This window comes from Amphiprion ocellaris, chromosome 13, assembly GCF_022539595.1.
Source record: "Amphiprion ocellaris isolate individual 3 ecotype Okinawa chromosome 13, ASM2253959v1, whole genome shotgun sequence".
NCBI classification, from domain to species: domain Eukaryota; kingdom Metazoa; phylum Chordata; class Actinopteri; family Pomacentridae; genus Amphiprion; species Amphiprion ocellaris.
In genome coordinates, this window is record NC_072778.1 from 29,883,574 (window position 1) to 29,909,828 (window position 26,255).

At 39.3% G+C, this 26,255-nt stretch overlaps 1 protein-coding gene across 1 annotated transcript; it reads left to right on the top strand.

The window, feature by feature from the left end:
* Window positions 1-2,432: 2,432 nt before the first annotated feature.
* Window positions 2,433-26,255, top strand: fmr1 (fragile X messenger ribonucleoprotein 1). The gene is made up of 15 exons (XM_023279500.3): window positions 2,433-2,859; window positions 6,578-6,630; window positions 6,723-6,816; window positions 7,550-7,621; window positions 8,515-8,663; window positions 9,666-9,759; window positions 9,989-10,105; window positions 10,962-11,132; window positions 11,284-11,362; window positions 11,478-11,605; window positions 11,744-11,830; window positions 13,522-13,765; window positions 14,651-14,845; window positions 15,452-15,531; window positions 17,997-26,255. Exons 1-15 carry the CDS (start codon window positions 2,809-2,811, stop codon window positions 18,198-18,200), a joined length of 1,818 nt encoding a protein of 605 aa, XP_023135268.2. The 5' UTR covers window positions 2,433-2,808; the 3' UTR covers window positions 18,201-26,255.

Consider the following 26,255-nt stretch of genomic DNA (forward strand, 5'->3'; position numbering starts at 1 on the left):
TCTTGATACAGATGCAACAGCCGAAAGACAAAACAAAAAAACACTCATCACTCGCATTCACACTTACGGAAAATTTAGACTTACCAATTAACCTGAGCATGTTTTTAGACTGTGGGAGGAAGCCGGAGAACCAGGAGAAAACATGCAGGGAGTGTGTCTGAATGTGCGGGCCTCAGTGCTTGTGTCCAGGGAGAACATGCAAACTCCATGCAGAAAGATCCTGGGGAGGCCAGGACGCAAACCAGGTATCTTCTAGCTGCAAGGTGAAAATGCTACAAGATCTGAACAGTTATCCTTGGTTGTGCTGCTGTTTATAAGTTAAATATTTCAATTCTACAAACAAACTGCCTCTGCAGATGTCTTTAAGCACCAAAAACACAATTAAGACACATAGGATGACATGTCAGAAACTGTGGTCAGAAATGTAACTTTTAGGGTTTTGAGGCAACATGATTTTTGGAGTGGATGATGGGGTTTAGGGCTGTACAGTGGCTCAGCCACTCATAAGTCTGATGGATGTGGGCACGAAGCTTGACATGGCTCTCTTGGTCCTAGAAATGAGTGACCTGTGCCCTGACCTGAGGGGAGCAGACTGTATTGGCTGTGCAGTGTGAGTGGTGTCTGAGGCTATCTGTGTTCCTTTAAATTTTGTCCTTCTGTTGTAGATGCTGATGAGTGGTTCTTACTCCAGTCCAGTTATTTTACTGCTCATTGTTATGATTTTGTTTAGTGGATTGCAATGGATGGTGGATAGGGACCCAAACCAGGCTGAGATGTTGGAGGTAATGACTGATCCAATGAATGGTCACGTTCCGACCTTCCTGGGATCTTTCTGCATGGAGTTTGCATGTTCTCCCTGTGCATTCATGGGTTTTCTCCAGGTACTTCGGCTTCCTCCCACAGTCTAACAACATCCTGAGGTTAACTGGTAACTCCAAATTGTCTATATGTGTGAATGTGAGTGTGATTGTTTGTCTCTATATGTAGCCCTGAGATAGACTGGTGACTGTCCAGGATGTCCCCTGCCTTCAGCCTAAGTCAGCTGGGACAGACTCCAGCCCCTGTGACCCTACTGATGATTAAGCAATGTATAGATAATGGATGGATGAATAGATGATGTAGTTTGGCAAGTCAAAACAAAACACAGACATTGAACACAAAAGGTAACAAGAAAAGCACTCAGAGAGCACAGTACGCTGCCACGGCTGCTCAGTCGTTGTATCATTTCCAATGGATAAGTCCCGATAAGTCCGCAGTGGTCGATTTGTAGTAGGAATGTAAATCATGTGATTTTCAATAGGCAGCTGATGTAGTGTTCACTTGTTGTCATAGTTACAGTGACGCCATGCCGCTATCTTGCAGTGATAAAGAAATCTTTACCAGACAGACAGACAGACAAACATACGCCAATCGTCGCATAACTCTGCCACGTTCCTTGGCGGAGTAAAAATAGACAAATTACATTAGACTATCCACTCACTTTAAGTCTCTCTAAATGTTGATTACACACCTAAAAAGTCCTCTGCATGTATTAGAGTTACATATTTATTTTTAAAGATTTTTTTAGACTAAAATAATCCCTTCCTGCCTTAAAATGGCTCAGATGTAACTCTATGCCGTAGCTTCGTTTAGAATGTGAAGTCTATGAAATCCCCCTTTTCTCCACCTGTAACCACGGCGACCCCATGAAAAAATGGCAGAGCATCATACAGATGTCAGAAGATGCAGTGAATCTACAAGACAAAACTACAAAAATAAAAGACTAAAAAGAAGGGGTTCATCTTAATTAGTTGAAGTTTCTATCCGTAATTAGACAGGCCCAAAAACGTTCAGTGTGGGGATAATAACTGTAAGTCTCATAAGCTAGCATCAGTTGATAGACAGATCCAAATTACAGCAACAGAAAATGTATCAAAACGTCCATGTAACGACACTTCAACAAATATTATACACGACTATGAAATAGATGAAAGTACAAAATCACAAATTATCACGTGTGCCTCTCTGCAGAATATTATTTCAGTGCCACATATTTCCCTCTACAGCCATGTGGTGGGATTAAAGGACCAAATATCACACCAACAGAACCCAATGATCACCCAAAAATAATGTGACCAATAACTCTAATAACACGATTCTATTACTGTGAATGCACATTTTAAACTTTAAGTCAGGTCATGGCAGAATACCATAGCTATAGTTAGAAACTTTCTGGATAAAGGTGCTGTTTCCACTGGGACATTGATCGGCTGCAGTGTTGAGATAGTTTTTATTTGTGTTGAGAAATTGGATAAGGTTCACTGCAGGACAAACATCGTGGTCATTTTTATTCAGATAAATCCCGTGCTATGTCAAAAAGTCATTCCCGTTTATTGCCCGTGGAGAGCAGCAATAGGCTCAGATGAGAGTAAGCGGCTTCAGATTTCAGTAGAGGAAGAAAGCGGAGACGTCACATGGAGCGATGCAACCAGCAGTAGCTGCTCCACCACTAATCACACAACATTAACATAACTAGCTACTACAGGCTAACCCGACTAGCTGCTGGTTTCGCGTTTTGATCTATCACACATTCAGAATTGCACGTCTGCAAGAAACAAAATTCACAGAGTGCAAAACGGAAAACGGCATTGCGGTCACACAGTTGCCGTGGCCTCTTCTTTCATCCAGCCGACAGGATATTTTGGCTAGCTAGCGAAGCCTCCGATAGAAAACTCTGCCTTGGCTAGCGTCAGGCTAGCCAGCTAGCTAGCTAGCTACTAACAGCACTAACGGTAGTTAGCTAGCTAGCGAGCTGTAGTAACTTGCGTCATGGAGGAACTAGTCGTGGAAGTACGAGGCACAAGTGGGGCCTTTTATAAGGTGAGTTGAAGAGTTTTATGGAGGTTTGGCACCTTTGTTGCCACACTGTGCTCAAACGTAAAGCTAACTGACATGAAATGGTCTCACCGAGCTAGCTCAGCGACGTGTGTCTGAATGTGCGGGCCTCAGTGCTTGTGTCCAGCCTCCACCGGGACATGGAGCTAGAAAACCTGTAAACAAAGCTAAGGCTACTGCAGCTCCATACTCCGACCTGCTGCTTAGATTAATCAGCTACCGGTGATAATATCGGTTCTGGATCAGAGTGTTGCTAACATTGATTGTAATCTAATGTGTGTAAAGTGACGGCCAGAAGGTGGCTGCAGATCCTCAGGTACCAAAACTCGGTCATGGTTTGTTTTTTTCATTGCAAAGTAGTTTAATTCAGATTAACAGCAGCAAACTTGGGTGTTGTATTATTGCATTATCTGAGTGTTTCCCCTGGAAAGCAGGTGGTTTTGGTTTGAGATTTCTGTTGGTTATGTGGAAGACAAGTGTCAACAAGTAGGATGATTGAAAAGTGTATGCAGAGAATTGATGCCTTGATCTGTGTTTGTAGGTGATGGAAGGCGATTAGAAAGTAGTTACTGCAAAAGAAAAACACCGAATTAACTGTAAAATGTTGCATTTGAAAGTTGGCTAATTAAAAGTAAATCAGTACTGAGAATACCATGTGGTGAAGCATCCAAAGTAGAAGTAGCACAACAAGTTTGTCTGTGGGTTAAAAATCTTGTATTTCCAGTTTTTGAATTGCCCAGCTTTAAAAGCAGTCAGGGAAATGAAGAAGGAGAAATTACAAGAATAGGAAGGAATGATGAAAATAAAAACTGCACATGGTTAGTTTTATTTTTTACATTATCGTAAGCTGTAGCTCAACTAGTTTGACTGTGGTGGAAGTGAGGTTGAACTCTGATTGCGTTCAAATAGGGTTGAATGTATCTAATCATCTTTTTTATCACAGATATTGAGATTGAAATTTGATTTTACAATATATATTTTTAAAGTCAAGCTTCGGTTTATTGTGTGTAATCATTTAAAACATGTAATGGGGTCAATTGCAATGCATAACATGTATCCTGAAGTGCAGCCTTTTTAGTGTGCTAATTGCATTCCTTAAAGTTGTGAATTAAAAGCTATTAATAGCTCAGTCCTATTCTCAACTATTGTCATTTTACAAGAAGCACCAGCTTTGCAGCTGCCAAACTAATGTAAGGGATGGCAATGCAGCGAATGTGCAGTACAGCCATCAGTAAACATTTCTGAGTTGTAATTAGTCTTTGTTGAGCTCCACTGTCGCCATGGACACAGTGGACTCCTGCAGCTGCAAGCTTAATCATTTTAAAGCACTTTGAGATTAAATTAAATGAAAAATGGTTTATAAAGAAAATGCATTATTATTATTGTTGTTTTTAAAAGCATAGAGAAATAAATACTTCTGTAACTAATAGTCTTAATTTAACCCTTAGCTGCATAAGTGGGTCAAAAATGACCCAGTGAGGTCGTTTTCTCGCAATATCTTTGTAATGAAAAGTTTTTATTTCATTTTCAAGCTATTCCTCAAAAAACATGCTTTTGATATCATTCCGTTTAGATTTTTAAGTTACCTGTTACACATTTAAAGAAATTCTAATATTTGTATTACTACCCCAAGCTTTTTATCACTGATAATATCATATAAGAGGTGATACACAAAACTGGGGAAACGGAGAGTAGCAACAGCTGGAGGAATACAGTGGAACAATGTCAACAAAATGGATGTTGGCATTATTCTGTTGCTGTTCTGTGTAATATTCTTCTTTTTCAATTATTAAAATGTTCCAAATCTTTTCGAACATGAGATCATTCTTGTGTGGACAAAAATAAAATACAAATAATAATACAAATGATTATTCTTAACCAAAATGACAAAAATGGTACAAAAACACATTGATTCTTATATGGGTCATTGTTGACCCACTTATGGAAGAGTGTAGGGTCCGATCACTCGTGCATTTAAGGGTTCAAAATAGATTCCTCTTTGGATTGTTCTTGGCTTTTTAACAAGTTAAAGATCGCAACTTCAGCAGTGGATGTACTCTAAGCTGGCAAAGAACAAATCATTTAGTAGATGCAAATGGTTTTTTTTTTGGCATGCAGATGAAATGGCAAGTTTTATTATCAAATTATAATTCAAAAGTAATCAATTAGACAAATGGAGAGAGGTTAGATTGCATCCTAATTTGAAAAAATTGTCAACTTCATTAATTGACTGTTTTGATAATTGATCAATAAATTAATATAAGAAAAAAAGTCAGAATTCCTGGCTTCCTGCTTCTTTAATGTAAATACTTTCTGATGTCTTTACTCTTCTGTAAGTCTAACGTGGATATCTTTTGGTTGTGGAGGAAACAACATTTGAGGGTGTCTCATTGGGCTTTGGGAAATATTGGTCAACATTTTTCACCATTTTCTGACATTTTATAGACCAAACAACCAAGAAAATGTTTGGATGATTAATGGAAAATTAAAACAATCATTAGTTGCAAGCCTAGTAGACATTTATCTTGAACCATATGTGCGCTGTGTGACTACCAACAAGTCTTTCAGTTGATCATAAGATCCTAAGTGTGTGGGTGTACATAGTTTTAGGGAGACGTAGATATTTCTTTGAGCCGCACTGCTGCTGTACAGCTTTTCATGTGGTAAAAAGTGGATTTGCTGATGCCTTTGTCCTGAATGTTAATGCCCATCTTGGTCATGTTGTTTTGTCTTGACTATGTGCTAAATATAAAGGAAAAGTTTCGCAAATAAGTACACAAATGTGAACAGTGGTTGTCAGGGTTTTACATCCCAGAGATCTGTAGTTAATTAGTCATTTTTCATTTTTTTTTTAGCAATGGATGAACGGTTAGTCATCCTGGAAAAAGGACACCCACATCTCTGCAGTTACAATCCTGTTTATGAAACACTTTCATCTTTAATGTACATATCAAGCGTAATTATTGCATTCATCTGCCAAGTGAGAGTAATAAGATAGTAGTCAATTAATTTCTGCTGTAAAGCACTTGAAGAAGTCCTGTGACAGCTCATAACTTGACAGGGAAGCTTAATAAATATGTGAAACTGCAATCTTTAAGTTGCAGCATATATTGCAAATTATCCACTCTTGTTCTCATAATGGCAACAACAACACACCAGTTAGAGTCAGTAGTGAGACTATAGTATCTCATACTGAACTCTCTGTCTTACCTGGTCTGTTTAAGCCTTTAAAGCATTTACTCATTTAGAATGAATGTGGCTGCTAAACTCAGCATTTCGTTCATAATCCTCAGTTTGGTCACAGGTCAAAAAAGTCCTGTTAGCACAGTTAAAAAGATTTCTTTGAATCTTTGGGGATTTTGAGAAGCTCTCGTTTTTGCTTCATTTCACCCATCACTGAATGTTAGCTTGCCAGGCTAATGCAGCCCATAGGCTAGGCTGCCATCGCTCTCTTTTCCTTCTAGGCATCGCATGTCCTACTTGCAATACTTGACACACATGGACACAGACTCTGTGTACAACCAGAGGGAGATGGAGCCAAACCTGACCCAAGCTCAAACTCCAGAAAAATGCTTTGGGATTGGGTCAAGCTGGAGTAGCAGAACTGTTTGCCTTTTTACATGCTTGATGTCAGCGTATTGACTTAAAAATAGCCTATTTTTAGGGCATGTCAAACCTGATTTCAATTCTGTGATTCTTGCAGGCCTTTGTGAAGGATGTTCACGAGGGATCAGTCACTGTGGCATTTGAAAACAAGTGAGTAATACGCATGCACTACACAATATAACATGCTGTAATGTGTCATCTTTGATGAGTGATAGAAAAAATACGTTGTTTCTCTGTTCCAGCTGGCAGCCGGAACGTCAGATCCCGTTCCAAGATGTGCGTTTTCCTCCTCCAACAGGGTTCTGCAAGGAGATAAATGAGAGCGATGAGGTCGAGGTGGGACTGGTTTAGTGTTTTCAGAATTGTTTCAGAAAATGAAAACCAACTGCTGTTGATTTAGAAAGCAAGGCTGGTGTAATTGGAGTGCAGGCGAAGAAATTGAAATGCAGGCATGTGGACACAAGGGGATCCTTCAAGCCTAGTGATCTTTAGTGAACAAAACATGCAGTTAATAAGAAAGTGCGGATCGAATTTGGTTTTAATGTGAGTTTTGTGTCCTTTCACATCAAACAGTTGCTGTTTCTTGGTGTAGGTTATTAGTTCACGTAGTCCTGGCATAGCAAGGACAGCTAAACTTCAGTCAAATGAAAACTTCTTCACCATAGAAGACAATCAGATGCTGTTTGTACTTCAAGTTGTGTTTGTTTTTTAACAATAATCACTCTGTCTTTATTAAATGCCCCTCATTTTTTAGGAGTATAAAAGTAATTCTCATACATTAATGTCCTTGTTTAAAAAGAAATTGCATTTGCTCACCTTATCTCACCTTTTCATTTTCTGTTTTTTAACACAGAGCATACTAATTTTCCTCTGACAAGTTCTCAAACTGTTTTTATGTGTCCTTCTTTTAAACAGACTAAATAAAAATAAGCACATCGGTGTATTTTTTGCAACAGAGCTTTCTTGTTCCCGACCCAGTTTCTCTGTGCTAGGTGCCTTGAATCACGTCAGCTTTGTATAATGAGTGAAGAGTTTTGTGAAATTTACTGTGTGCTTGTGTGTCTGTCAGGTGTATTCCAGGGCAAATGACAAGGAGCCATGTGGGTGGTGGCTGGCCAAGGTTCGCATGGTCAAAGGAGAGGTAAGGCTTAGTGTTTGGGTAAATATTGATGAACAGCGTTGGGCTCTCTATCAGTTATCGGTCAAAACCAACATTACCACCAGCACTGCAACAACACTAGGGTTTATAAGCTTCATATACTGACTTAAATTTTCCAAAAATACAGCCTTGACACTTGCTCCATTAGGATGCATTAATTTGATACCCAATTTCCTTCATTAATGCTGCATTTAGCCAACGTCCTACCAAGCATATTCGCACTCACCATGAAAATGTCAAATACCCATAAAAATCCTTTAGATCAGGCTCAGTGCAGATAATCAGCCTAAGTGTACCATCACTGCTCTGCTGAGTGATGCTGATGAAATGTGATAGGAAGAGTTTGCTTCCCCAGTCCAAGGTCACACCATTGCAATCCTGAACAAGATATTAATTTAGTGTGTGATTGAAGGATTGAATTCAGGCTAACCTGTCAGACATGTCTCTGAAATGTTCTCTTTTTTTCTGTTCTGACCTGATTTTACTTTTTGTCTTTTCTGCTTTTTTTTGCCTTTGGGGCTCTTCCTCTCTTTTCTCACTGCCATGTTCTTCCCAAGAAAATGTCATTACTAAATACATCATGTTATAAGAATTAAAAAATGTTACAAGGCTTGGGAGCTAAAACAACAGCAATATATGCAAGCAATAAGCGTGCTTGTTTCAGTTAAATACATCTGATGCAAACTACCATGAAAGCGCCTGAAGTTTGTTTGTGTGAACAAGTTCCTTGATAATGGAGCTCCTGAGAGGAAACATTTTATTTTAATACATTATTTTAGCTATATTTCCCAGTCTTAGATGTTACGTTTTTCCTTCTGTGTTGTTGGACATTTTGCTTTTGGATGATTGAAACATCATTCTTTCTGTGTCTCTAGTTTTACGTAATAGAGTACGCTGCCTGTGACGCTACGTTAAACGAGATAGTGACGCTGGAGCGATTACGGCCGGTCAACCCCAATAAACCAGCCACCAAAAACACCTTCATTAAGATCAGACTGGATGTACCCGAGGATCTACGGCAGATGTAAGTTTCACATGCACATACAAACACATGGCACTAATATAAAACTAACAATGCTCAGGCCTTTCGAGTTATTTGTATTAATCAGTTAAAGAATTGTACTCAGAAAACATATGCTTTTTTTATTATTGCCAATGCACTCACAGGCTTCAGTTGTGGATTCAAAAACACCTGTCAAAAAGTTTTTGGTTAGTTTGTTACTCTGCAAAGGCAGGGCGGAGTTATGTCACGTTCTGCTTGCGTTTACCTGTCTGTCTGTCTGTCACCAACATACGCAGAAACAGACTAACGGATTTGGATGAAATTTTCAGGGATGGTCAGAAATGACAAAAGGACCAAGTGATTAGATTTTGGCAGCCATGTAGCTTATAGTCTGGATCCACAGATTTGTTAAAGATTTCTGTATCATCGCGAGATAGTGGAATGGCTTCACTGTAACTATGACGACAAGTGAACACTACGTCAACTGCCTGCTGACGATCACATGATTGTGATCCTACTACAAATCGACCGCTGTGGACTTCTCGGGACTTATCCATCGGAAATGAAACAAGGAACAACTGGTTAAATTGTGGGGGTGTTTCTGAGTCCCATCAATTCCTGCCACCCGCTACATATTTGGATCACGTGATTCGGTGTCCGTACATAACATACACATGCATAACAGATGCCTGTGCTCGGTGCAAGGTCATTTTGTTTGTGGGTCCATCTACATTAAATGGCCACATTCTATAGTGCCGCAATTCTTTTTTCAACATTTCAGCCTTCGGAAATGATTCAACGACTGGGCAGCCTTGGTGGAGTACTGCACTCTCCGAGTGCTTTTCTTGTTAAATCAAGCTGTGACATTTGTAAAGATCAGACTGAACAGAAAAACATATTTCTATTATATTCCTGAAACACACTTTTATGAGTTGATCACTGTAATTATTGACGAAGAATTATTCATTAAGTTCCAGTTTAACACAAACGAATGAAACTCATATATTTATTCTGGGCTTCCAGGTGCTCCAAGGAATCGGCACACAAAGACTTTAAAAAAGCTGTGGGAGCGTTCAGTGTCACCTACGACTCAGAGAAGAAGCAGCTGGTCATCTTGGTTTGTCAAACTGTTTTTTTTGCCCTTTTAATGACTTAAGATGCTATTAAGATTGTTTTACATTTTATGGCCATAGCCATATTCTCTAGTCGCCTTCATGTGGCGAAACTTCAATAATGGTTCAGCTGTGGTACCCATGCATGGTTTATAACATCCCATCAGTTTGTGCATGTATATATCCTTCATGAGTTATATCTTAAAGAGTGAAATGGACTAAATGTTTTCACAGTCTGTAAATGAGGTCACAACAAAGCGGGCCAATATGATGAGTGACATGCACTTCAGGAGCCTCCGCACCAAACTGTCTCTCATTACGAGGAATGAAGAGGCCAACAGACAACTGGAGGTGGGCAGCTGCACACACATACACACATTAAATAATATTTCTTTTCATTATTTTTATTGCATGCTTTTTGGAACGCACAGCTCTAAAATGCTTCACTTACAGGATAAAATAAAAATTCAGATACAGATAAATGTGAATGCCCTGTATGATACATACACATGACCTATATAACAAAACTAAAGGCATCCAGAATGTATTTATAAGAAGGCTAACCTATATAAGTGAGTTTTTAGTACTGCAGAATCTGCAGATCTGATGAAAAGGGGAAGACTTTTCTAAACTTCAGGAGCTACCACTGCGAAAGCATGGTCACCCCTGGGTTTTATAGTGGTAATGGAGAGCAGCTAAAAGGCCTTGATTGGATAATCAGAGAGGCTGATCGCTAGTGTAACAGTCACACACAAGGCATTGTACGTAGTTTGAAATTTAATTCTGTGTTTTACTGGAAACCAATGAAGGCAAGCAAGAATTTGGGTAATGTTGGACCTACAACTAGTTTTTGTTATCTGCCTAGTAGTTGAATATGGGCTTGAAAGGATTGATTAATGGAAGAAAGAGAGTATCTAAATTAGAAAAGATTACTCTATATAAAAGGTCGTCAGTGTTTTAGGTCATAATGCAGTTTCGATTTCCTCAGTATTTCTCAACTGAAAAAAACAAGACCTAGTGAGCTTAGTAGTATGAGATTCAAAGTTTAGTTTGTCAGAAAGAATAGCTAGATTCAGTTGATCAGAATACAGCTTACTGACAGCCCTCTTTGAGGAGTTCCTATCAACATTTACACAATTCCCGGTCTCTCTGTTGTCTCATATATGGCTTTTTGTTTATGCTTTTCGTGTTGTGTGTGTCTCTACAGAGCTCCAGACAGCTGGCGTCACGGTTTCACGAACAGTTTGCAGTTCGGGATGATTTAATGGGTTTGGCCATCGGGACTCATGGGGCCAATATTCAGCAAGCACGTAAAGTTCCTGGAGTCACTAACATCGACCTGGACGAAGAGACATGCACCTTCCACATATATGGAGAGGTAGGATGGCTTGACTAATGCACAGATAAATTGACACACTGGTAGATGTACACATTGGCCCAACTTGCTACAGATTTCCCCGTGTGTGTGATAAAGGAAAGATAACAGAGTGACAGAAGCTCCTGTATGTTTGTTTTGTTGTTCATCCAAGGACCAAGATGCTGTCCGTATTGCCAGGAGTTTCCTGGAGTTTTCTGAAGATGTCATCAAAGTTCCTAGGAACTTAGTAGGTGAGAAAATCACTCAGCTAAGATAATGTCTCATGCGGTAACTTGAATTTATTTGAGGATTAGCCAGACTAAAAGTCTTAGCAAACTGTGACTGGTGATGTTTTTTCCTCTATAGGGAAGGTAATTGGCAAGAACGGCAAACTCATCCAGGAAGTGGTTGACAAGTCGGGTGTGGTGCGGGTTCGTATTGAGCCTGAGAATGACAAAAAGCCATCTGCAGCCGCAGCGGCAGCAGCAGATGAGGTGGGGAATAATTTTATGTCATGTTTGCTACAACAACATCACAATAAATATATTGATAGTAATTCTGGTGTACATAATTTAACAAAGCTCAACAGGAGAATCTGATCCTTTCTTTCCTGTTCTGAAACTCTGTCACAGGGGATGGTGCCATTTGTGTTTGTGGGGACGAAGGAAAGCATCTCTAATGCTACAGTACTGCTAGACTATCACCTCAACTACCTAAAGGTTTGTCTCCTCACAGGATGCCATAAACACACTGTGTTCCAGTGAGGGATGTTAATGACTATCGGTTAATCGATTAACTGCCATTAATGTTTTAAACCAGGGGTGTCAAACTCGTTTTAGTTCAGGGGCCACATTCAGCCCAATTTGATCTCATGTGGGCCGGACCAGTAAAATCACAGCTTTATAACCTGTAAATAACAACTACTTCAAATGTTTCCCTTTGTTTTAGTGCAAAAAACGTACATTCTGTGCTTTTTACAAAACAACCTGAAATGTCTTAAGACAAATAAGTGAAATTTCAACAATATATTATGCCTCAGTTTGTAATTTGTGCATTACAATTTACAGATCACAGTGTTTCTACAAAGGTACAAAACATTTAGTCACAAGTATCTGGAACTGAATGACATAGTATTTTACTTTAGATCCAAATTATTTGTCAAGATCTAGAAATTATTTTAAGTTTCCATTCATTTCTACATCTGTGTAGTAATGCGGACCACCTGAACTGACACACCATTAAGGAAGAAGGTTAAGTTTTCCCCTGCCTTGGAAATGTGTAAAATATAGATGTAAAAAAAACACACAAGTTTTGGCAGCATGGAGGACAAATTTAAAATCGCAGTTACTTTTATTGAATAATTGCTGTTAAAGTCTTCTCTGTTATTTTTACACTTTACAAAGTCATCCTGCGGGCCAGATTGGACCGTCCTGTGGGCCGGTTTTGGCCCGCGGGCCGTATGTTTGACACCTTGCTTTTAAACAATTAAAAATATACTTAAAGACAAAGGACATGCATGTCAGACAAGATAACGCCTGATAGCACCACCAGGTAGAGCCTTTTACTACCTCCCACTGTGGTGACCTGAGAAGGTGGTCACTTTCACTACTGGTAATTTCATGTTGGGAAACAGCGAGCATTGTGGGAGTTTAGCGAGTAAAGTGCCACCATGAGAAAGTCTTCTGCTTAATGCCTATGGGCTATTGTTTTATAGAGAAACCAATGTGTACTATGACAGCGTAATGCCATTATAGTGGCCCATGTCAGATTCAATTAGACTTTGGAGTTGCGTTTGTGACTTCACTGCGTTTTAAACAGCTATATCAATACATGGAATGATGTTGTTTAGTGGTACTGATTTATCAGTTGAAAAGACTGCCAATTATTTAAGATAAGAAAGCTAAGAAAGTAGTTCTGAAGTTGCATCCCTCATTCCAAGTAGTGTAATTCTTGACTAATACAGATAAACTGTATCTAGGATAAATGGAACAATATCCAGTTGTTGATATTCATTCATTTATCCATTCAGCCTTGATTCAGACTCAGTGTACAATGAGGTATGAAAGCATCATTTACAATGTAGCCAAGTAATAGAAACTTGGATAACATTAAAATACTAAAAGTTTGTCAAAAAAAACATTAATTAATGCATTTAAGTTTTAAATTAGTTTAAAAAAAAAAAAAAAAAAAAACTAATAAAAGAAGAGCAGCTGGAAGTTAAATGATTTGGAATTTAAAAAGAAAAAATGATTAAAATTAAGTCAAGCTTTCGATTGTTTTGCAAGTTATTCCAGGTCGCATGTGAAATATGGAATACTCCTTTGGCACAGAAATGAAAAGTTGCTAGATATGTTCCATATTAATGTGCGTCTAGACACCCTGTAACATTGTCGTTCCTTTGTGTCAACAGGAGGTGGATCAGTTGCGCCTGGAACGTCTTCAGATCGATGAGCAGCTCAGACAGATAGGAGGTGGAGGTGGAGGAGGCGGGACGGGGCCCAGAAACCCGAAAGACAAAACCTACGTGTTCGACAACGGCATGGGGCTTGGGATGGGGAGAGGAGCTGGAGGTGGTGGAGGAGGAGGGAAGCCTTACGCAGGAGGAGGGAGAGGAGGACGAGGCAGGAGAGGCGGAGGAGCAGCTTTTGCTTCAGGTATAATTATCTCAAAAATAAAGAGAAAATTAATCAACACTCATTTAAATCACTTACATTCTTCTCTTGTTCCTGTTCTGAGCTTATAGAGATCAAAGATAAACTCAGAGCTCGAGAGCTTCTGTTAAGGCTTCAGATCATTTAGTTGAGATCCTGTCATTGGTTTGGATGTGAAAGGCACAAAGACAAAACCCAAGAGCTGATTTTCTGGCTTAGATTGATGTTACTTTCAGGACATTTTTGATTTTTGATGACTTTTTGTGCACTGTGGCCGCATGACATGGAGACGCAAGAACAGCACTCAGAGATCACAGTACTCCGCCAAGGCTGCTCAGTCATTGTATCATTTCCGACAGATAAGTCCTGATAAGTTCGCAGCAGTGGATTTGTAGTAGGACCACATTCATGTGATCGTCAGCAGGCAGCTGACGTAGTGTTCACTTGTTGTCATGGTTACAGTGATGCCATGCCACTATCTCGCAATGATACAGAAATCTTTAACAAATCCATGGATCCAAACTATAAGCTGCATCACTTCCAAAATCTAATCCCTTGGTCCTTGTGTCATTTCTGACCTTCCCTGAAAATCTCATCCAAATCTGTTAGTCCATTTTTGAGTAATGTTGGGAACAGACAGACAAACAATGGACAGACATATGTTGATCGTCACATAACTTCACCGCGTTCCTTGGCGGAGTAATAAGGATTTCTGGTGTTTCAATAGAAAGCCGATTAGACAACCAGCTAGTACTAGGGTGTAAGTACTGAATGGAGCATTTTATCCCTAGGTGACAACTTTATTATGAGGCTTAACAGTAACTCAAAGGTTAAGTCTGCATTGTCTCTCTGTGGCAGTTGAAATGAGGTTTGTGCTCGTTCCCTCAGGAACCAACTCAGAGGCATCCAACGCTTCAGAGACGGAATCAGACCACAGAGACGAGCTCAGTGATTGGTCGCTGGCCCCGACCGAAGAGCTGATGACAGGAGGCGGGACTCTGCCCAGACGGACAGATGGGAGGAAGAGAGGAGGTGGCGGAGGACCGAGGGGACGAGGAGGGAGAGGAAGAGGGGGATACAAAGGTAGGTAGTAATTATCATTGACTGTTTTTGATCTCTGGAATCTGTTGTCATTGAGGACTTTGCTCACCCGATATTTTTGGATGCACACATTGTCTAGAGTCAAATATTATCAGTGGAAAAGCTTGATAAACTTTCAGCTATCCAACTGTTTTCCTATTATTTTTTTCTACCGTTTGACTGGAGATAAAGTTAATTTTAAAGATAATGAATGGAAATTATCTTCACTGAAGCTGTACTAAAGACTGAAAGAAGAAAGAGAAGGAAATTAGTGTGTAGCGACTCAAAATAAATATCAATTTGAGATGCTTTTCATCAAATTATAGCCCGAAGAATGATAATGAATCAAATAATGAGATCTCTGCAGACTCTTTGCAAATAAATCCTTATTACCAGTGTTGCCTTTTCAAGAAGATCTACATTTATATTGAAAAAAGAATTTCCACTGACATTAAGCTAATTACGATGCATATAAATTTCACACCCTTTTGTAAGCTGCTGCCTACCAAACAGACTGCACACCTAAGACGCTGTTCAAGGGTTTGGCAACATGATCATGACACAGCAGGTTTTGATTCCACTTTGCCAACCCGTTTTGTGCTGGTTTAGGCGACGACATGCAGTGGAGTGAGCCAAGACCTCGTCATGTCAGAGACTCCAAGACAAGAGCACAGGAAGACACCCTACAGGTAACACACACATTCATCCATTCCTAAAATCATCGTTACTGGTGTGTTTCAAGTCTTAATATCTTGGAAACTCTCCTCGTCTCAAGTTGCTTGTTTTAAAATGAAATTATGGGAGATCAAGAAAGTGATATAAACACCCACGGACATTCTCTATCTGATCTGTGTTTCTATTTATCGAGCATCTCCAAGTAGGCGCCGAGCCCTAACCTGCCAAAAAACTCTTAGTGACACGTTTGGTCCTAATTTTAGAGCTGGGAACAAATGTCTCTCATCAACCTTCATTACAGAGTAAATGGCTCCCGTCTCTGGCAGTATTTAGGAGATTCAAGGGAGGTGGAAAATGTGCACAAACAGTTCATAGAAGGACAGATGTTTTGGATCACTTGATGACAAAGAGTTTTGTAAAAGCATTTTTTTGGACTGAGTTTGCGTGACAAACAGGACCACACATGCCATCTCTGCTGAAAATTCTCTGCTAGTATGAAACTATTTCTGCAGTTCTAATTAAGATTTCATCACTGCTTTGAGCTTGGATTATTTTATGCGGCTGAGTCAAATAATCAGCTGTTTCATGTGTATTTACATTTATCTTTTCTGCCATTTTTAGGCTGCAGTTCATTATAATTTCATCAGTCCATCCCATTTTTTGTGAACGCGACATCTCGAGAAGCTCTTGATGGATTGTTTTTTTTCAGTTTGGCACAAATATTCACTTAGACTCGAGGATGAACTGGCTAGATTTTGGTGGTCAGAGGTCAACGTCACTGACATCATAATATTCAGCACTTTTCTGGTCATTAATCTACGCCATAACTCAGGAAGAAAAGGGGAGATTGTGACAATGTTTCACTGTTGGTCAGATACAGAAATGGTGAAACGAGTCTTGGGTGCCACTTTTAAACTGTGCTGGTTGTTTAGATCTTCTTTGCTGCTGGGTTGAACTTGTGTGAAGCATCCACATTTTGCAGCAACATTGATATTTTATTTAAGCATTGTCTACTGTCAGGCTGCAATTTTTTGTTCTTGTGAGATTAGCTTGTTCTGCAAAGCATGCTGTGAAAGAAGTAATTCTAGTTAAGTTGCACACGAAGCTGGTCAGTGTTTTCCAGAAATCTGCTACACAAATGGTATTTTGCTAAATATTACAGGACTGCTATTAATGTTGGCATAATTTTTGTGTTAATTTTATTCATATTGGTCAAGTAGTTTATTACATTAACATCACTGGCATTTTGTTAATGGTTGAGTCTGTGTGTTTGTGTGTGTCAGCCGGGCAAAATTTGGTCCAGGGGGCATCTACTCTACCATAAAGGTAGTTTTGAGTACATTTACAGGTGTATTTTTACAACAATAACTAGTGTTCAGGTAAGATGCAGACATGAAAGGTTTGTAACTGAGATCACTGAGAACAGTTTTGCTAAAAGCATGACCACTTATGAATTGATAAGCCCTTGTATGGTTGATAAGGAGCAATTCTACAAGTTTATTCCATGTGACACTGCAACACATTTGATTCTGATCTATGTCCGACTGCATGATATCAATTTGAGGCTTTTACTTTGCGTGATGAACAAGGCTGGATTTCTGCACTGAGTTTCGGATTCACTTTTGATTCCAGATTTGATTTGTTTTGGTCCAGTTCTGGATGTTTCACAAACAGATAAATATCAATCAGATGAGATATATATTAAAGTTGCATGAAATATGTCTCAGAATTCCTGCAATACTTTTCAAGTGTGCATTGCTGGCTAAATTATTCATACATTTCCATGTTATTAAAGCAAGATTTTTTTGATCAGCATTTGCAAATGTTGTCTTTCACTGGCCTATATACGAAATATCAAGAATATTCCACCTGCAACCCTTGCAAATAGAGTATTGTGTATATTTGAAAAATAAATGCTACTCCGTACAGCTGTGCATGCACTGGTAGTACTAAGATGTCCACTAATGATCACTTTAACTGAAAGTCCACCCACTAATGCGGCTGCACTGTTTGTGTGGACAAGACTTTAGCCTGATATCTGCAGACAGGTGGCTAGCTAGCATTAGCTACCCAGCAGGGACATTCTGAATAAAGTAGAATCCAAACACTGTGCACTCCACTTCCAGAGTTGGTCTCTTTTTTCAGTCTATCCCACTCGTAAATGCTTTTTCTGTGCATTGAGTGTGACGTAGCTGGAGTCACAACAGTCCTATAAACTGCAGCTGGTCCACGTAGACTGTAATTATTCACGCCACAGTTTACAGGACTGTCAAGAGTCAATGTAGCCAATATAGCCAGTCACTCAGAATAACTTTTGAACACGTGTCAGTGGGAGTATTTTACACGTAAGGCAGCCATGCGATCTAGAAACCTGGTTTCAGACTGAAACCTGAACGTTTCTCCAAGTGTCACACATTGTAAATGGACCTGTAGTTGTACATTGCAGGCCCACACTCAATTTCTTTTCTTGTCCCTACAGATTCGTGTGGATGGAAACAACGAGCGCAGCGTGCAGCACTCCTCAGGCGGCCGAGGAGGAGGCGGAGGGCCTTCCTCATCCCAGGGTGGCATCAGTGCCGGTGGCGAGAACCAGTCCCGCCATCACCATCAGAGACCCATCAGAGATCGAGGGATGAAGAAGGACAAACAGGACGCTCCTGCGCTGGTGAACGGAGTGTCGTAGATACACCACTGGAGGACCTTCCCATTTAGACACACACTCATTCAGAAACACACTCACACAGGCAACTCATCATATAAACCATCGTAGAGTCTCAGTCTGGCTTTTTTTCTTTCTCTGTCTTTCGTCAAACACAAGAATACACATATTTCCATCAGCATGGAAGCGTTTACCGTAGTGAAGTCTTAGACCAGAGGTGATCTGGTATCCGCTGGTCTGGTCTGGTTTATTCTCGACTGGTGTTGTGTCTCCTGTTCTTCTCTGGAGTAAAACAAAACTACTTTTTTCTTGGACTAAAGGAAAAGAAGAGGAGAGATTTGACTAAAGCTCGTCTCTCAAAGAAGCATTAAAACCCCAACATGCTCCTTTTCCGTTTTTTAAAACCCAGCTAAATAGTTTTCTTTCTTCTGCCCCGTTTGGACTTGAGAAAAACAAAAGAAAAGAGGCGAATAAATCAAGGATAGTATTGGTTGACAGGATTCAAAGAGTTACAGCCACTTGAGAAGGCAGGATGAGACACGTTCTTCTCCTGTTCTTCTTTAGCTGCTCGCTATAGATATATTTATACTGAAACAAGGGGATTTGTAGAGATGATCTGAAAACATAGTTTGAGGCGGCAGCTTCAGTGTTTTTTGCTGGTTGAGAATTTGGTGGTTAAAAGCTCCAAAATCCAACACTTGAGAGTCGGCGACAACACAGAATTACATTTATAGCATCAATATGTAGATCAGAGAATTTCAGGAATTGGCTGCATTTTCAACTTAACTGTTAAAAAAATCCAAAATACACAATCTTTTTACCACAGATATTTTAATGTCGCTACATAACTTGTGGGAAGCATATATATCTAAGGGTATTTGCGCTGGGAGAAGATGTTTGTGGAGGGCACTTTATGGATTTTTTTTTATTTTTTAGAGTTATTTGAAAATTTAAAGCATCCATATTTCAGAATGAAACATGAGCAGGTCTGCGCCAGCTCTTAAACCAAGCTCTCATCTGTTCTTATTGAAGTTGTGTGTTTTGTTGCCTGTTGCCTAGATATTGTAATCCTCCTTCAGTCTCTTCAGCTGTCAGAGGCAGGAATTGAAAAAAAACAAATGGAGAGACATAAATCTGAGGCACTTTGATGTGAATCAGCTGTTTTTAAAAAAAAAACAAAAAACAAATATAGACACATCAGCTACTCTCAAGAGCGTTTGTCAGGGTACAAAATGTCATGAACTGCTGTCCTTTTTTAAATGAAACCTGTCAATGACCAGAAACACAGGAAAAAATCCTCTCTGATCAACAAAACAAACACTGAGTCAAGCCTTTAACACGCTGAATCCAAGCAATCTGCGGTTGTCGTCAACTGCAGTGGACCTCCTGTTTTTTCACAGTGACTCCCGTTCTTCATTGATCTCATTGGTAAAGAGCTGTCAACAGGAACCAGCACCCAACACCAGACTTGTCAACCACATCGGTGAGGGCTGTAGACTAGTTTACTTCCACTTACTTACATCTAACAGAGCAGATTTGGGCGCAGTAACGTTTGCTTTCAGACAAACAGGATGTCGTGCATGTAGAGCAGCTAACTCCTGTCACCTGAGTTCTTCTCTAATTTATGAAAATCTTTGTATTTAACTTTGTTTTTTGCCTTTAGAAAAAACCTCTTTTAACTATAACTGTAGAGGAGTGTTTACTTACCTTGACAAAATAAAAATTTGGTCTAAGTTTTATTCTTCTTGGTTTTCCAACTTATTCCCGAGCCGAGTTTAAATATTTTGTGTATGATTTTTGTTTTATCATTTGCTGGTTGCATTTTGTAAAAAAAAAAAGTTGTTCTGAAATCATCTCACAGTTACGACAAATTAACTGCACTACTTTATCTACCTGCTATGTTAAAAGTTTAGTCTAAACCACAGTCATGGAGCTGCAGTCTGTCGGTTTGTTGCACTGCTTGCTATCATTGTGCCTTGGATTTATGCTCCTCCATTTCTGTGAATGAGGCCCACTTGATCAGAACCTTTTATACCGTCTGATTACTCCTTAGTTTAGGACACAGTGTCGATGGCTGATTCTGTGTCCTTGAGTACACATCATCGTACGACAACTTCTACAAGTTCTGCATGTGCATTTTCCTCCCAGAACAGGTCCAGTTTTCTGGCCTCGCTCCACACTTGTCTGCCTCGAGCTAGACCGTCTCTGTGACGCAAACAAAAAGAGGATTTGACAGTTATGTCTTCAAATAGCTGAAAGTGAGCCTGTCTAACCAGCACAGGCTTCTAGAGAACAAAGAAACCAGACAACACAACAGCGTGTTGACTTCAAGCTCTCGTCTCAAGGTGTTTGGTTGACACCACTGTGAAATATTGTGCATGGAAATATCCTTACAGTCATTAAAATAGAGAGTACACATTAGGTGGAAAGGAGGCTTTTAAAGATGGTGTTTATTCTCAGTTGTCTCGAACTGTCCTAAATTCAGACTGACATAGATGGCCTAGTGTAGAAAGTATTTGTGGCTTTGTGATGAATGTGATGAAAAGGAGACTGACAATAGGGTTTGTTAGAGTGAAAAACTGAAAGTCACTGTAAAACATAATTTTAAAACCGTTCTTTCAAGGTTTCTCTGTGCATTCGTAGGCTTATTTCATAAAAATACCGTATTACATCTCTTCACTGTAACAGATGATGTTCCTCTGTATCTGGACTAACAGGTTAGATGGAATCTTCCAGTGTTGTTATCTCAACTGCTACTTTTCTTTACTCTGTTGTCCCCGTAGCGTAGGTTTTCTTCAGGAATAATCAAATCAAAACAGATATTTCTCTTTTCATTGTGCTTGTAAAGGAATAATTGGACATTTTTTGGGAAATACACTTGATCATATTCTTGCTAAAGTTTCAGTAAGACAACAATGAATATGAAGCAAGAGGCTGCAGGGGATTAGGTAGCCCGGTAGTTTTCCAATATTAACAAAATCTCTGAATGTTTTCTACATTGGTTTTTACCATTTGAGGTTTGACTGCAACTCTTTTTTTTTTTTTTTTAAAGTTGTTTTTTTGGCAGCTTTTTATTAGATAGGCGTAGTGAGAGAGAGACAGGAAACGGGGAGAAGAGTCGGGGGAAGACATGCAGCAAAGGGCCGCGAACGGGAATCGAACCCGGGCCAGCTGCGTCAGGGACCAGCCCCTGTACATGGGTCGCCCGCTCAACGTGTTGAGCTATACGGGCACCCCCTGACTGCAACTCTTTAAACTCCCCAGTTCAATTCCAGTCCGGCCAGGCCTTTCATATCATTTCGCTGCTCTCTCTCCACTGTTAGTCTATTTTTTTATTGCAAAAATGGCACAAAAAAACAACAAAATAAATATAAATCACACCAATTGGTAGCATCCTCTTCTGCAGTGGTTTAACAGCACCCAACTAGAAAATTAGAGCCACCAGAGATCGAGTCATGGTGGATGGATATAGGCATCAATATCTGTTTTCTGTTGCTCATTGTCTTGAAAATTCAGTTAAAATTTGTGCTACACTTGGATTGAAACCCAACTAAAACATGAGCATAGTGTGGTTTCTTGAATAACTCTTGACAAGAAAAGGAATAAGTGTGTTTCACCAAAACGTCGACTGGAACTGCTTAATCATCAGTTAGTAAAATAAGTTTACAGTAGGTTGGAGCAACTTCCAGACAAAACACATACAATAACAAAGCATGTGAGTTTTAAATATGATCTAGGCTGACTTATCAAACCTGCTGCGAATGTTCAGGGAAACCTTACCCACATTTTGTGACATGTGCCTTCAATTGTGGCTAGTTTCACAACCTAGACTTGTAAATCAGGGATGATGATGATGAGATGTTGATATCGGACCAGTTGAGTAAAGATGCTGTTTCCTGATGTGTCATTAAGTCCAACTGGGTCGTCACTGACAATGCTGAGCATCCCTGAGCTTCCTCTAAAGTCGGGCGTTTATTGCGATTTTGGCAGCATCAGGAAACTCTTTACCCACCGGATCCTTTCTAAACACTGAAGGTGTTCTATCCTTGTACAGTCGACAAACATTAAGCCTGTAGCTCCTGACCTGGTTCAACTGATCTGTGAAACGGGTTCAGTTACTTTTGTAGATGAGTGCAGTTCATGGCCTCGAGGAGAGGAATTTCTCCACATGTGCACCCTTTTTGATCTTGCAAAGTGGTGTGACCCAGTGTAACTTCATTCTTTATTTTTGTGAGAAATGAAAGGGACTGAAGGGGTTGCAGAGGTTGAGCCAGGTCTTTTCTTTACCAGAGATCAGTGTACTTTTCTAGTGTTGCGATGCATGTACATCTTTATTTTGGAGTTTGAAGACATTCAGTAGATTTTGGACACGTTAAAGAAAATGTGCATAAATTTAGTTTTTAAATCAGTGTTATTTTGTCTCATTTCTCTGCCAGTGATGAGTTACATCTTGTGTCAGTGGATGAGACAAACATCATCTTAGAGTCAGTGACACAGAGGAACTTTTACCTTCTAGGGAAACATGAGTAAGGAATCATGAAACAGGTTGTTTTTTTTTTCTTTTAGAAGTTAATGTTTCTTTTTCAAAGAAGTATTATGGGTGTCGATTTCTCTATCACTGACCTGTTAGGACCTTTGCTTTCACTTGCCGTTCACACTGCAGCCACGATGCTTTTTTGATTTTCCCAGTCAGCATTCTCTGCAGTGCATCGACAAACAAGTGAAAGTAACCTCTATATTGTCAATAGAGCAACAACAGTATGGAGTTGCTTTGTCTTGTAAAAAAAAAAAAAAAAAAAAAAAAGGAAAAAAGAATGATGGGTGACATACTGTATATAATGATGTCATTATTTGTCTGAGAAAAGATTTGTACTATTGTTTCCAATGTGCACTTATCCTGATATTTTCTTTTTTGCTGTTTAATATCAGTTATAATGCTAGAGCTCTTGATAATAAACTTAATGTGTGGAAAAATAGTATCCTCAATAGCAGGGCTGAGTCACACACAGCTGTCAGTAATAATGAGATGTCCATAGTGCTGCAGAACTTGAAAAATAACAAGGAGGGCGAGTTAGTTTTTTATTTACCTGACAGAGAAAATCCACCCTCAACTGAATGAGTCACAAACTAAATTTTGATTTTGAATACTAGTTAGCACAGCAATGAAATGCATTAAATATATGCACCAGTGCTTACAGTGATACTCCATTCAAAATATATTACTTACTACACCTGTAAGTTTTTTTAGAATATGTTTTATAAAGACCACAGTGAGAATATTTGTGGACATTTTATTGCTGTGAAAGTCCCGGTCGTCTTAAGCCCATTTGATGCTTTTGCGTAATAATTTGTGACCTTTGAAACATGTTTTTTCGTGGGCTGTCAGCTACATCTCATGGTCTTCCTCAGCTCGTGCATTTTTCTTACTTGCTGCATACAATTATCTGTTCAAACGTCGCAGCTCTTGTTTTTTTACGTTATGCTGAGGAAGAAATGGCTAAAAATTAGCTCTAAAATAAGCTAGCAACTGTACTTGTAGTTGAAATGTTTTTGTCAAAGTTTGAGGGTAGCATTATTTTTAAGCTAAAACCCACCAAATTATTGTGTGTAGGTAAAGTTTACGACAGATGATTTGAGAAATATACTCAAATCTCACAAGAGCTCATGTCTGTGTGCTAACAGTGACAGCCAGGAGGGAGTTAGCTTAGCTTAGCATAGCTTAAAAACTGAAAGCAGGGTGCTGGTTCTGTCTAAAGTTTAAAAACAATAAGGCCTACCAACACCTCTTAAGCTTGTTTTCATAACGTCAAACACCAACTAAAAAGTTGTGGTAGTTGTGACTTTTAAGTATTTATACAACATCAAACTGGACCGTTAGTTAGGCTAGCTGTTTTTTTTTTTGTTGTTGTTGTTGTTGCTTTCAGTCTTTTTGCTAAGCTAAGCTAACTGTCCCTGGCACAAAAAAAAAAAACACAACAAAAAAACGAACATATTGGTCTACCTTCTCGCATGTACCAGTTTGGTATAAGTTTGCCTCCTACAGTAACTGAAGTAACCTTTGTGAGTAATATTTTACGGTGAATTTTCCCTTTAATTTTAAGCCGCTAAACTTGTCTTGTACATTGGTTCCTGGACTTGTCGGCTTTCCATGTACAAAGACCCGAATCATTTTAACCCAGCCTTTTTTTGTGAGTCACCACAGTGATGATTAATAGGTGTTTCATTTAGATTCCCTTAACCTCTTCTTCTTCTTTTCTTTTTGACTGGTATAACATTTTAACAAGGTTGAGCCAGGAAGGTGCTGGAGGTGAGAGTTTTCTCCCAAAAGCCAGAACCCTTGAACTGACAAAAACAACCTTGTACATGAATTCAGGAGGTATTAACAGACTTTGTTGCTCCAGAAGAGTCTACAAAGGTCCAACTTTCACATCAGCTCTGTTGTGTCATGCCACAGATAATGAAATTTCTTGCATCTAAGGCTGTGCTTCAACCTGCTTGTTGGTGTTTCTTCTTGTGCCTCCTAACACCAGGTTCAAAGTAGATGTTGGAAAAGAAACACAAGTTTGGATAAAATAATGACTTTTTCATGCTTTGGTTGGACTTTCAGGGGGCATTACAAACAAATGTAATGCTAAGGCTTGTACTATAAGGGTCAATGTACATTTAAAAAAAAAAACAAGAAAGGACTGTTGCATGCTGACCCGTTGAGGTCACTGAAGAAAAGGTGCTAAGGAAGCATTTACTTACGAGTCTCCTATAACTTACTGGTTGTGACATTGTTATCCACTTCTGCTGTTTTCTAGTGACCTGCCATGGCAATGACTAACTTAAGAGGAGTTCAGTCACAATCATGGCAGAAAAAACAAGGAGTTCTAGCATCTCTGTCTGGTATCTAGCCATTGTGAACACTGCGAATGCAGTCATGCAGGAAATAGACTGGGAACCATGTCTTTGGAAACAGGTTTGTGAACCATTTGGGATCCCAAACCAGATGTTGTAAACTGTATATTTTGATTCATCCTGGAAGTGCAAGGTGTCATATGAGATACCTACTAGTAATTACTGAAGGGGATCCCAAATGGTACCAAGTTTTGAAGATTTCCTGTTTTTAGGATGGAGCTTCTGCTTTGCAACTCCCCAGTACATTAGAACAGTCATATTTGGATTGGACTAGAGTTTTTTTTTTTTTTTTTGACTGATTGCAACATAATTCAATGTTTTATGTCAAATGGCATGAACATGAGAATATAAAACAGTAGAAGGCTTTTATTCTCAACAAACGTTCTGTTGAGGGTGGTTTCCTGCTAACTGTGAGATGGTAGCTGTTTTTTATTGATACTCAACTATCATGTTTGTCTTGGAAGATGTTGTGCTCTAATGTTCTGGTGCACAGAGTGTTTTATCACCATAGAAATAACTAAATGTGCATTTACCAGACGCTGTAGATGACCGATTGAACCGATTCTTGCTCTTAAAGTAACAACACAGTGTTATCTTACAAATGTGAAGTCTGGACTAAACCTCGTCCACAAACCTTGATTTTTGACTAAACACACCAAAAGAGATGCTCTAAAACCAAGAGCAAATGCTGTACAACAATAATGCAGAATGCTCAAGAATTTTAAATGGAGAGTCCCAGTTCAGACCCATTCGACCATTTTGCATCCCTGTTTCACTAAGCATTTAATTATGTCGGGTTGCATTATGGTTCTTGGGAAACCAGCCTGAGAAAAGATGACCCAAAATTCTTGTTGTCGTTACTCACCAGTCCACAGCAGACATCAGCAGACCTTTTTTTGCAGAATGTATATAATATCAATGAATACTAACTATACACATTGTGGGCTGTTCAACAATAGAGTGCCAGAAAGTGAAGACACGCAGAGAATCTGTAGATACTTAAACCAGGGTAGTCAAAAAAGCTGTAAAACCTTGTGTGCACTTTTGGGCATTTTATTTTTTGTTTTCTTTTGTACATACTACTAGCATTTAAGATGTTTGGGTTGACATGTCTGGTTATAGTGCAATATATTTTGTATGCAAGCAGTTTCAATAAATAAAGGTTGATCTTCCTCCGTT

What these genes read in the sequence shown, in the direction of transcription:
- fmr1 (XM_023279500.3), top strand. Translation starts at nt 2,809, where the DNA reads ATGGAGGAACTAGTCGTGGAAGTACGAGGCACAAGTGGGGCCTTTTAT. An exon ending in CCCGAGGATCTACGGCAGAT is followed by an intron (nt 8,664 to 9,665) that starts GTAAGTTTCACA and finishes CTGGGCTTCCAG; the next exon opens with GTGCTCCAAGGAATCGGCAC. An exon ending in ATCACCTCAACTACCTAAAG is followed by an intron (nt 11,831 to 13,521) that starts GTTTGTCTCCTC and finishes TTGTGTCAACAG; the next exon opens with GAGGTGGATCAGTTGCGCCT.